Source organism: Carcharodon carcharias, chromosome 1 (assembly GCF_017639515.1).
Source record: "Carcharodon carcharias isolate sCarCar2 chromosome 1, sCarCar2.pri, whole genome shotgun sequence".
Lineage (NCBI taxonomy): Eukaryota > Metazoa > Chordata > Chondrichthyes > Lamniformes > Lamnidae > Carcharodon > Carcharodon carcharias.
In genome coordinates, this window is record NC_054467.1 from 47,722,633 (window position 1) to 47,735,446 (window position 12,814).

General features: G+C 42.1%; 1 protein-coding gene across 1 annotated transcript in view; it reads right to left on the reverse strand.

Moving 5' to 3' along the window:
- Window positions 1–12,814, reverse strand: part of LOC121270796 (transmembrane protein 144-like) — a 121,355-nt gene that overhangs the window by 104,394 nt on the left and 4,147 nt on the right. Inside the window, exon 2 of the mRNA XM_041176657.1 lies at window positions 7,461–7,597. Within this exon, the coding sequence (XP_041032591.1) occupies window positions 7,461–7,578 (118 nt within the window). The 5' untranslated portion in view covers window positions 7,579–7,597. The remainder of the gene's footprint in view (window positions 1–7,460; window positions 7,598–12,814) is intronic.

Genomic DNA, 12,814 nt, shown 5'->3' on the forward strand with positions numbered 1-12,814 from the left:
GGCTACCCCTGACTTTACCAAACCTTTTAAAATGGCGATTAATGCTAGTGACTGGAGGTTAGATTCAGTCCTATTACAAGATGATAAATTAGGGTGGGGTACTTTTCCAAGAAACTAAATCAATATCAGAGGAAGTGCTCCATAGTAGAAAAAGAAATTCTAGCATTGTTGTTGTCTCTTCAACACTTTGAAGTTTATGTCTGACAAGATAACAAAGAAACACTAATCTACATTGACCATAATCCATTGGTGTTCATTGAAAAGCTTAAAACTCGAAATGAGAGGCTGTTTAGATGGAATTTATTGTTTCAGCCATTCAATGTAAAGATTGTTCACATTGCCGACAAAGATAACATGATCGCGAATGCATTGTCCAGGGGTGTAAAATACTAAAATAAGTCAAAGGGGTGAGAAATGCTGAAGATTGTATAAGATTGTATAAAGGGTAGAAAGGATGAATGGAAGTAAGTCTTGTGTTTGGTTGTCCATGTGTCATATTTTGAAATGGCGTTTCATCTCTTTTAAGGGCAGAGGCATGTAAAGAACATATCTCTTTATTTTTGTTGGACTGTTGTAAAGAACTTATATATTTATTTCTGTTGGACTGTGGATTAAAATTACAATGGCTGCAGTTTGAAGGGCATGTCTACTGGAACAGTGTGAGGGATATATACAATGTTGCTGTCCTGGAACAGAGTGTGCAATGAAAGACAGAATGGTGCTGAGGAGTCTGGTCTAAAGGGGAACTGCCTGGTAATATGTTTTAATAGGCTCCTGACCAGGTGACTAGGGTTTGTGTGAGAGCAGTGCAGCACAATAGCTCCTAGCCTGAAAGGAAAAAGACCTAAAACCTCGGTCTCCTGTGTATGTGGGATCCCAGTGATTCTACAATAATAGCTAGCTGGCTTTTGCTCCTCCTATCTCTAGAACTTGCTCTCTCTCTCAAAACCCACCAAGAGGAAAAAGGGAAAATCACTGTTAGCGACATTGAAAGGCAAGTACTCAACCAGTGAACTAAAGACTGAAGCTGCTGGAAGGCCACCTCGTGTCATCAGCAAAGAACTGAAAGGAATTTAGAACACATCAATCAAAATCAACCCATCGAATCCTGTACTCCGGAAATGGTGCTACTGAACTGTTTTATCCTCCCTTTAAAATCCACATTTTTGTGTGTATTATATGTATGTGTATAGGGATTTAAGAAGGGTTGGGTTTAGGCTATAGAATTAGAAATTAGCAGTTCATATTTCTTTCTTTTGCCACTGGTTAAAGACAATTTGTTCAATACACAGTTATTTAATTATTAATTTTACAAACCTGGTGCTTGTATTCTGTAACCTAAATTAATCAATTAGGTGGGTTGATCAAACTTTTCACATTTATCATGGCTTGGGGAGCAGTGGGGCTTGATGTTGCAGCACAATATCCCCAGTGAGTCGCTACAGTAGTCACATGGAAAAATGTGGGTTGATTAGGAACAGCTGTCATGGGTTTCTAAAGGGGAAATCGTGTTTAACTAACTTGCTGGAGTTTATTGAAGAGGTAACAGAGAGGGTTTATGACGGTAATGCTGTTGATGTGGTATACTTGGACTTCCAAAAGGCATTTGATTCAGTGCCACATAACAGGCTTGTGAGAACAGTTATAGTTCATGGGGGACAGTAGAAACATGGATACAAAATTGGCTGAGTAATAGGAAACAGGGGGTAGTGGTTCATGGATATGTTTAGGGCTGGAGGAAGGTTCATAGTGGAGTGCCCCAGGGGTTACTATTAGGACCCTTGCTTTTCCTGATATATATTAATAATCTAGATCTTGATATGCGGGGACAATTTTAAAGTTTGCAAATGATACGAAACTTGGAAGCATTGTAAACTGTGAGGGCAACAGTATAGAACTTCAAAAGGACATGGGGAAGTTGGTGGAGTGGACAGATAGATGGCAGATGAAGCTCAATATGGAGAAGTGTGAGATGATCCATTTTGGTAGGAAGAACATGGAGAGACAATATAAAACAAAGGGTACTATTCTGAAGGGTGTGCAGGAGCAGAGGGACCTGGGTGTATATGTGCATAGATCATTGTAGGTGGCAGGACAGGTTGAGAGAGCAGTTAATAAAGCATACAGTATCCTGGGCTTTATTAATAGGGGCATAGAGTACAAGAGCGAGGAGGTTATGCTGAGCTTATATAAGGCACTAGTTAGACCTCACCTGGAGTATTGTGTACAATTCAGAGCACCACACTTCAGGGAGGATGTGATCGCATTGGAGAAAGTACTGAAGAGGTTTACAAGAATGGTTCCAGGGATGAGAAACTTCAGTTCTGAAGATAGATTGGAGAGGGTGGGACTGTTCTCCTTGAAGAGGGAAAGGCTAAGAGGAGATTTAATACAGGTGTTCAAACTGGGCTGGATAGAGTAGATAGGGAGAAACTGTTCCCACTTGTAAAAGGATCAAGAGGGCACAGATTTAAAGTGATTTGCAAAAGAAGCAAGTGTGATATAAGAAAAATCTTTTTCACACAGTGAGTGGTTCGAGTCTAGATTGCACTGCCTTGAAGTGTGTTGGAGGCAGATTCAATCGAGGCATTCAAGAGAGCATTAGATGATTATTTGAATAGAAATGTACGGGGAAAAAGCAGACCGGCATGAAGTCACGATGCTCATTTGGAGAGCTGGTGCAGACATGATGGGAAGAATGGCCTCCTTCTGCGCCATAACAATTCTGTGATTCAAAGATTTGTGCACATACACCTCACTAAAATTGTATCATTTAGTTATTTTTTCTCTCCACTTGATGCACAATGCCACCAGGACATCTCCCCTTCCCTTTTCAGCATCGTGAGGGGACTAAGAACAAAAAGAATATAAGAAATAGGTGCAGAAGTAGGCATTCTAGCCTATCAGTACTGCTCTGCCATTCAATAAGATTGTAGCTAATCCGATACCTGCCCCCTGACTCCTTTATAGATCAACAATCTACCTGATTCAGTGTTGAATATATTCAATAACTGTTTCCACTGCTCTCTGAAGTAGTGAATTCAAAGATTACCAACCCTCAGAGAATAAATTCTTCATCTGTTCCCTGTGCAACAGCATGATCCCAATACCCACTCCACTTCACCATGCCACCTACTCCTGATGCTCCTTGGAAAGATGTTAGAACTCTGAATTGATCCCAATTGTTAATAATTAAACTCAATCCAAAGTCACTATATTTGGTAGGCATCTCAGTGCAAAATTTATCACCAGACTTTTGGGGAGGAAAAAAATCGACTATTTTTCTGTTCACTCTGAACACGAGCTGCACTCCTGTTATATTTAACAGGGGCTTTGGTGTAAGCGACATGCATTAACTTCCCAACCAAATGCTTCTACATTGACTTCCCTCATGTGTCATTTTTAAAATTCATTTACAGGAAATGGACATCGCTGACTAGGTCAGCACTTATTGCCCATGCCTAATTGCCCTTGAGAAGGTGGTGGTAAGCTACCTTCTTGAACCGCTGCGGTCCATGTGGTGTAGGTATGCCCTTAGTACTGTTAGGGACGTTGTTCTAGGATTTTGACCCAATAACAGTGAAGGAATGGTGTTTTATTTCCAAGTCAGGATGTGAATGTCTTGGAGAGGAACTTCCAAGTGGTGGTATTCCCATCTATCTGCTGCCCTTGTCCTTCTAGATGGAAAACTTCATGGATTTGGAAGGTGCTGTCTAAGGAACCTTTGTGAGTTTCTGCAGTGCATCTTTTAAATGTTACACACTGCTTCCACTCTGCATCGGTGGTGGAGGTAGGAGGTGTGCCAATCAGGTGGGCTGCTTTGTCCTGGATGGTGTCAAGCTTCTTGAGTGTTGCTGGAGCTACACTCATCCGAGCAAGTGGAGAGTATTTCATCACACTCCTGACTTGTGCCTTGTAGATGGTGGTCAGGCTTTGAGGAGTCAGGAGGTGAGTTACTCACTGCAGGATTCTGAGCCTCTGACTTGCTCTTGAAGCCACTGTATTTATATGGCTGGTCCAACTCAGTTTCTGATCAATGGTAACCCCTAGGATGTTGATAGTGGATGATTCAGCAATGATAATGCCATTGAATGTCAAGAGGTGATGGTTAGATTCTCTCTTGTTGGAGATGGTCATTGCGTGGTACTTTTGTGGCACAAATGTTACTTGTGTTACAGGATCGATCCCCAAGCTGTATGACCCAGCAATTCTTGGCTGGTGAGAGGTGTTACAATTGGTCTTAACCCCCCCTTCATTTCAGAGGAATCAAAACAGAATAAAATCTAAAATCCCTACTGCTTGTTGCTATCCAGGGGCTTTTCCTAGTGGTACAAAGATGAATGTGTCTGAAAAGGGCAGAATCAAACTAATAAAACACAAATGGCTTTTTAAGAACATAAGAAATAGGAGCAGGAGTAGGCCACACAGCCCACTGAGCCTGCTGCCATTCAATACGAACATGGCTGATCCTGGGCTTCAGCTCCATTTTCCTGTCTGCTCCCCTTATGCCTTAATTCCCTGAGACACCAAAAATCTGTCTATTCTAGCCTTAAATGTATTCAGCAATGGAGCATCCACAACCTTCTGGGGTAGAGAATTCGAAAGATTATGTTAAAGCACTGAAGGAGACCCCCAGAAGGTTAAGGGGTATAAAATTGCCAGGAGTTGAAGGGTTGGGCGTTGGGGGAGGAAAAGTATATGAAGTGGTTATAACACAGTCCTACATTATGACTTTGAGAATGAGACACTCAACACCTATAACCACCAACCAATTGTAAATAAGGTAGTCCTGAAACCATTCCTCACTATCTATCATTTTAGTTACTGTTTCAATTTTACATTTTTTCTACTTTAGGTCATTGTATGGAATAACAGTACCTGTCAGTATAGAAATAGGTGCTCTCTACTTGATGTACAATCTTATGTACACAACAGAATTAGTGATTAACATCAGGTGGCATATTTTCCTTCATTTGCTCTTGCCAGAAAAATGTCAACAAAAATAAAACAAAAAACAGAAGGAAAAAGGTATCTTGGTTTCGTAAGATTTATCTAGAAATGATCCTGGGAATTATATATCGAATAAATGATATTTGGCATATCATGCCTACGTGGTTCTTTGAAAGAACTTTCCAATTAGTCTCACTCCCTTCGATTTCCCCATGGACCCAAGTTTGGTCTCAGCTTCTCTGCTCACCGCTTGATACAAGCTAAACTGTTGAACAACCAGGCCAGGGTTTTCTGCTTCTGCAGTCAACAGCCTGGCAGACCTGTTCTATCGCCACACTGATCATGTGAATGGACCAGTTCCAGAGCTGGGTGGAGGAGGGAGCTTAGAAACCACAGAAGCAGAAGACAGTAGCTCAGCAGTCACCTGTGTGCTTCATGACCAGGATGAGTATTGAATCTGGGCTGCTCCTGCTCGGTGTGGGTCAAAACCAAACCAGGAATGGACTTTGAGCCCAGCTTGCTATATAGCTCAACACCAGGCCTGGGTTGGAATCTGGGTCCAGCCTGCTGTACGGCTCAGTTCCAGACCTGGGGGAACCTGGATCTAGCCTGCTGTATGGTTCAGTGCTAGGCCTGGGATGGAATCTGGGTCCAACCTGCTGTATAGCTCAGTGTAAGACCTGGGGGAATCTGGGTCCAGCCTGCTGAATGGCTTAGTGTCAGACCTAGGGGGAATCTGAACCCAGCTTTATCTGTGGTGTTCAGCAACAGACCTGGGATAGAATCTGGGATCAATCCAGAAATATGGGAACAGGAGCAGGCAGTTTATCCCCTTGAACCTGCTTCCCCATTCAATGAGATTATGGCTCACCTACAATCTAACTCCATATACCCCCACCTTTGCCCATATTTCTTAATACCTTTGGTCAACCAAACAAAAATCAATATCAAATTTAAAATTAACATTCGATCAAGCATCATTTGCCATTTACCAGAGTTTCAAACATCCAGCGCTCTTCATGAAGTTTTTCCTAATTTCACTCCTGAAAGGCTCCATTCTCATATATGCCTTTACTAGTCCTAGGCTCCCCAACAAGTGGGAATAATCTCTCTCTATCTAGACTATCTGTTCCACTTAACATCTTGAAAACTTTGATCAAAAAAGTCCTTAATCTTCAAAATTTCAGAAATAGAAACCTAGTTTGTATAATCTCTCCTCGTAATTTAACCCTTGGAGTTCGGATATCATTGTGATAAATCTACACTTGCACGCCCTCCAAAGTCAACATATTCTGCCTAAGATCTGGTGCCCAAGATTTCTTGCAGAGCTCCAGATGTGGTCGAACCAAGGTTTTGTATAGCTGATGCATGTCTTCTACCTGCTTGTATTCTATTCCTCTAGATATAAACACTAACATTCTATTAGCCATTTTGATTAATTTTTGTGCCTTGTTCATGATATTTTAATGATCTATCTACACGCACCACCCCGCCTCTCAACGACATACTATTTCTAGCTTTTCATCATTTAGAAAGTACCTTGGTCTATCCTTTGTAGGTCCAAACTAAGTATGTTTTTAGCCTGTTCTGTTTGGCGCCACATCAGGTTAGGCACCTGGGCTCAGCCTGCTCAGTGTGGCTAAGAACCAAAGCAGGGATGGAACCCAAGACTAGCTTGCACTGTAGCCTAAACCAAGCCAGATATGGAATTTGGCTCAGCACCAAGCCAGGGATGGAACCTGGCCCAGCCTGCTCTGTGTTGCTCAGTACCGGGGAAAAGATAAAACCAAGACCCTACCTGCTCTGTATAGTTAGTAAGGCATCAAGGAAATTAAACGTGCTTGTCCATAGCTGGCAGAAGCTGCTACCATTGACGATCCTAACATGTACCTTGTCTTCACTGATCTGATGCAATTTTCAGATCAGTTTCAGATTGTTTTAGCATACACCTGATTTTACCTGTTCCTCAATGCTTTTTGATAGTCATAACTGACAAATATTAAAAATGCAGTTAAGTAGACAGTTGATGGTAGGTTGGCACAGTATACTGAAAGTCCAATTCAGAGGCTTCAGTGCAAATCTAATCCAAGCAAATGTGACAAATTTTCAGCACTGTGTTGGTTGCAAGAAGCTGGAGCAAAATTAGGTGAGTGTGGCATTCAGGCTCAAAGGTGTAAACTCACAGGTCAAAACTATTTAGACCTGGACTAAACTCCTGGTTGCATTTTTGGCAATGGACCTTTGGCCTTTTTCCCCAACATTGGCTGCTGGGAGACTGGGGATGGTGGGGAGTTGGGAAACAGTTCTGTACAGGCCGTAGGTATAAACCAGGCAGTGCCAGAATCACCATTATGATGGAAAAGAAACAAACAAATCAACCTGAGGAATCTCTGCACTGCTGGAGCCAGCATCGCTGCCTTAAATCACAATAGGCCTTCCATTAACAGCAAAACTGTAATATAGTTACCACTCCCAAGAGCAGTTAAACCAGTTATGTTCACTTTTCCTACCTGAATTGGAAACTTGCTCTTTGTGACAACTGATGGCAGGTACTCCGATGGTGATGCTGAAGCAACACACTACTGCCCAAAATGCCCAGCTGCTCATTTGGTCAGTTTGGTATAACATTCAAAATGGAAATTATTTCCTGAAACCAAAGAAAACATTTTATAAAATTGGATTGTGTAAAGGCTTTATGGAAGTCACAAAGCACCACCTATGTAACCCAGTAAACCATGATGACACAATTCACATCAAATATTGCCTTGCAAAATACAACAGATTAGATGTGATTACTTCCCCTCCCATCAATTCAGTGCCTCTATAAATAATATGTACTGGAAGTCTGACCTGGATTTGGAAGTCAAATTTTGTCATTTCTTTACGGCAGAATAGCACCGGGGAAGTATAAAGTACCTTGCACCTTCCCTATACAATAAAGTTCTACCAGGTCACAATTAATTTTGCTTTATTTGCTCTAACCAAGAAGCTAAAAAGAAATAAAAGACTTGCATTTACACAGCACCTTTCACAACCTCAAGCATTCCAAAGTGCATCACAGCCAAAGAAGTAATTTTGAATTGTAGTCACTGTTGATAAGCAACAGTTTTATCTGTGAATAGAGTCAACAGTGTTATGGACAGGAGAGGGGTCCATTCAAACAGCACTAATTCTTTTTCTCACCACCCGTCCGTAAACAGAAAGGTGTTTTGATTTGTTTCCTTTTTGATAAGCGGTGGCATATTTCCCAACCACTTAACTTTGTGTGATCCAACTCCTACTAATAACCCAACTGCAAACCTGAGTGAGGTAGGATGAACTGAAAAGATTAGTTTATTGCACACATTCAGATACCACGAAAAGGGCCCGCAACGCCCCTCTCCACATACATACAGCAGTAATGAGAGGGATATAGCAAAGAAGGTTTTACAGTACAAAAACAACATAGAAAATAAACATTGGTTCACTTGAGATCCAGCGTCCAGAATCGAAGTGCCATGAGGAATTCCTTCACTGAGGTCAGCAGGCTGAAACAGGCGGTGTAAGATTCACTTTTGATGTGGTGTTGATTCACAAGATGAAATAGTCATGCAGAGATGAACCAGTTTTTGTAGGCGATGGTGCAGAACTTCCAACAGTGTCAGAGTAGAAGGGACTAGTTGTCCAGCCTAGCCAGACAGAGCTCCTTCTGTGTGGCCTGTTAGTCAGGTGTTAAAGCAGCTCTTAGCGCAGCAAGGCAATATTAGTTGTTGAACAAGCCACATTTATTGTGAAAACCGAGGTTTTCCACCCACGGTCGTTGACAGGGCCCTCAACCGTGTCCGGCCCATCTCCCGCGCATCCGCCCTCACTCCTTCTCCTCCCTCCCAGAAACATGATAGGGTCCCCCTTGTCCTCACTTATCACCCCACCAGCCTCCGCATTCAAAGGATCATCCTCCGCCATTTCCGCCAACTCCAGCATGATGCCACTACCAAACACATCTTCCCTTCACCCCCCTTATCGGCATTCCGTAGGGATCGCTCCCTCCGGGACACCCTGGTCCACTCCTCCATCACCCCCTACTCCTCAACCCCCTCCTATGGCACAACCCCTTGCCCACGCAAAAGATGCAACACCTGCCCCTTCACTTCCTCTCTCCTCACCGTCCAAGGACCCAAACACTCCTTTCAAGTGAAGCAGCATTTCACTTGCATTTCCCCCAACTTAGTCTACTGCATTCGTTGCTCCCAATGTGGTCTCCTCTACATTGGAGAGACCAAACGTAAACTGGGCGACCGCTTTGCAGAACACCTGCGGTCTGTCCGCAAGAATGACCCAAACCTCCCTGTCGCTTGCCATTTTAACACTCCACCCTGCTCTCTTGCCCACATGTCTGTCCTTGGCTTGCTGCATTGTTCCAGTGAAGCCCAACGCAAACTGGAGGAACAACACCTCATCTTCCGACTAGGGACTTTACAGCCTTCCGGACTGAATATTGAATTCAACAACTTTAGGTCGTGAGTCCCCTCCCCCATCCCCACCCCCTTTCTGTTTCCCCCTTCTTTTTTTTCCCAATAAATTATAAAGATTTTCCTTTTCCCACCTATTTCCATTATATAAAAAAAAAAATTAAAAAAAAAACCCACTAGAGCTATACCTTGAGTGCCCTACCATCCATTCTTAATTAGCACATTCGTTTAGATAATATCACCAACTTTAACTTTAACACCTATGTGTTCTATTGTACTATTGTTGTTGACATCTTTTGATGATCTGCTTCTATCACTGCTTGTTTGTCGCTACAACCACACCAACCCCCTCCACCTCTCTGTCTCTCTATCTCTCCGCCCCCCACACACACACCTTAAACCAGCTTATATTTCAGCTCTTTCCTGGACTCGAACTCAAGTTCTGTCGAAGGGTCATGAGGACTCGAAACGTCAACTCTTTTCTTCTCCGCCGATGCTGCCAGACCTGCTGAGTTTTTCCAGGTAATTCTGTTTTTGTTTTGGATTTCCAGCATCCGCAGTTTTTTTGTTTTTTACATTTATTGAGGGTCTGATGTTTGGGAAGTCATTGTTTCCGTAGACTCTCTGACTCTGCTGGCAGGCCTAGTTTATCAAATACAACTGGCCTTTGTGTAGCTCCCTTTGAAGTTGGGCTATGCAGTCCCCGGGTGGTCTGTTAATAGCGCCTCGGAAATGACAAGGCTTGACATTTCCGAAACTGTGAAGTGACTTCTTTTGTTCTGGTAACTTAACAGACAATAACTCACAAACAGAGGATCAACTGCCCTACAAACATATGAAATAGGTACAGAAGTAGGCCTTTCGGCCCTTCAAGCCTGTGCTGCCATTCAATAAGATCATGGTTGATCTGTTTGTGTTTTGAATTCCACATTCCCATCTAATCCTAATAACATTTGATCCCCTTGCCTAACAAGAATTTATCTACAACAAAAACAGAATTACCTGGAAAAACTCAGCAGGTCTGGCAGCATCGGCGGAGAAGAAAAGAGTTGACGTTTTGAGTCCTCATGACCCTTCAACAGAATCTATCTACCTCTGTCTTAAAAATATTCAATGGCCCCCCCACCACCGCCTTCAGAGACAGAGAGTTCCAAAGTCTCACAACTCTCAGAAAAAATTTCTCCTCATCTCTGCCCTAAAAGGGCATCCCCTAATTTTAAAAGTGTCCCCTAGTTCTGGACTCATCCACAGGGAGAAATATCCTTTCCACATCCACCTTGTCAATACCATTCAGGATCTTATATACTTCAATCAAGTCATTCCTTATACTTCTAAGCTCCAGTGGAAATAAGGCCAGTCTGTCTAACCTTTCCTCATAAGACAACCCACTTATTCCAGATATTAATTTAGTAAACCTTCTCTGAACCGCCTCCAATGGATTTACACTCTTCCTTAAATAAGGAGACCAAAACTACACACAATATTCGAGATGTGGTCTCACCAATGCCTTGTATAACTGAAGCATAACATCCTTACTTTTATGTTCAATTCCTCTTGGAGTAAAGGACAGCATTCCATTAGCCTTCTTAATTACTTGCTGTACCTGCATACTAACATTTTGTGACTCATGCACTAGAACACCTAGATCCCTCTGCACCTCGGAATTCTGCAGCCATTCTCCGTTTAAGTAACACCTTGCTCTTTTACTCTTCCCACCAAAGTGAGCAACCTCATATTTTTGTACACTAAACTCCATCTGCTCGATTTTTCCCCACTTACTTAATATCCATCTATATCCATCTGCAGCCTCCTTATGTGCTCTTCACAACATACTTTCCTACCTATCTTTGTGCCATCTGCAAATTTAGCTACCATGCCTTCACTCCCCTCATCTAAGCCATTGATATAAATTGTAAAAAGTTAAGGCCGCAGCAGAGACCCCTGTGGGACTCCACTCATCACATCCTGCCAATCAGAAAAAAGACCCATTTATGCATACCCTCTGTTTTCTGCCAGCCAGCCAATCTTCTATCCATACCAATATGTTACCCCCTACATCATGAGTTTTTATTTTTCGCAATAACCTTTGATGTGGCACCTTATCAAATACCTTCGGAAATCCAAGTACAGCATGTCTACACGCTCCCCTTTATCCACAGTGCAGGTTACTCCTTCAAAGAACTCTAATAAATTGATAAAACATGATTTCGCTTTCAAAAATCCATGCTGACTCTTCCCAATTACTTTGAGTTTCTCTAAGTGCCCAGCTCTAACCTCCTTAATGATTTAACACCTTCCTCATGACAGATGTCAAGCTAACTGGCCAGTGGATTCCTGTTTTCTGCCTCCCTCCTTTCTTGAATAGAGGGGTTATATTTGCTACTTTCAAATCTGATGGAATCTTTCCGGAATCTAGCAAATTTTGGAAAATTATCAACACATCTAGTACCTCATTAGCCACCTCTTTTAAGACCCTAGGATGTATTCCATCAGGATCTGGAGACTTGTCAGCCCACAGCTCCATCAGTTTGCTCACTGCTGCTTCCCTAGTGATTGTAATTTCACCAAGATCCCCCCTCCCTTCCACTTCAGATTTACAGGAATTATTAGTTTGTTTTTATATCATCTATAGTGAAGACAGAAACAAAATATTTGTTCATTTCATCTGCCATTCCTTATTATCTATTATTACCTCCCCATTCTCACTCTGTAGAGGGCCAACACTCACTTTACCTAGTCTTTTCTTGTTTAAATACCTGTAGAAACTCTTGCTTGTCCATTTTTACATTTCTAGCTAGCTTTCTCTCATACTCTAATTTCTTTCACCTGATTAACCTTTTAGTCAATCTGCTGTTCTTTATATTTTGACCAATCATCTGACCTGCCACTGATCTTTACGCAGTTATATGCTCTTTCCTTAAGTTTGATGCTTTCCCACTAATGGCTTCTTTTCCCTATTCCTTGCCTCCAACCAAGCCAATTCTACAAGCTGATCTCCTGAACCAAGGTCATCTCTAATTATTGCACAATGTCATAATTGATCAACAGTGCTATCCCTTCACCTTTACCTAGCTTCCTATTCTTCTTGAATACTATATACCCATCAATATTCAGGACCCAATCCTTGTCATCCTGCAGCTATGTCTGCATAATGGCTATCAGATCATATTTATTCACTTTGTTATGAATGCTACACGCAGATACAGAGCCTTTAGTTTTGTCTTATTATCTTTGTAACATCTAGTCTTGACTATTGGTGTATTCTTAGGTTGTATCTCTCTGTCCCTTCATGCTATTTTATGATCCTCATTTCCCATGTTACTATTATGGTCTCCTGCTTTGAATCTACCCCTTGATTTGCCACATCTACCCAAGCTTGATCCCTCACACCCCTTGTTTAGTTTAAAGCCCTC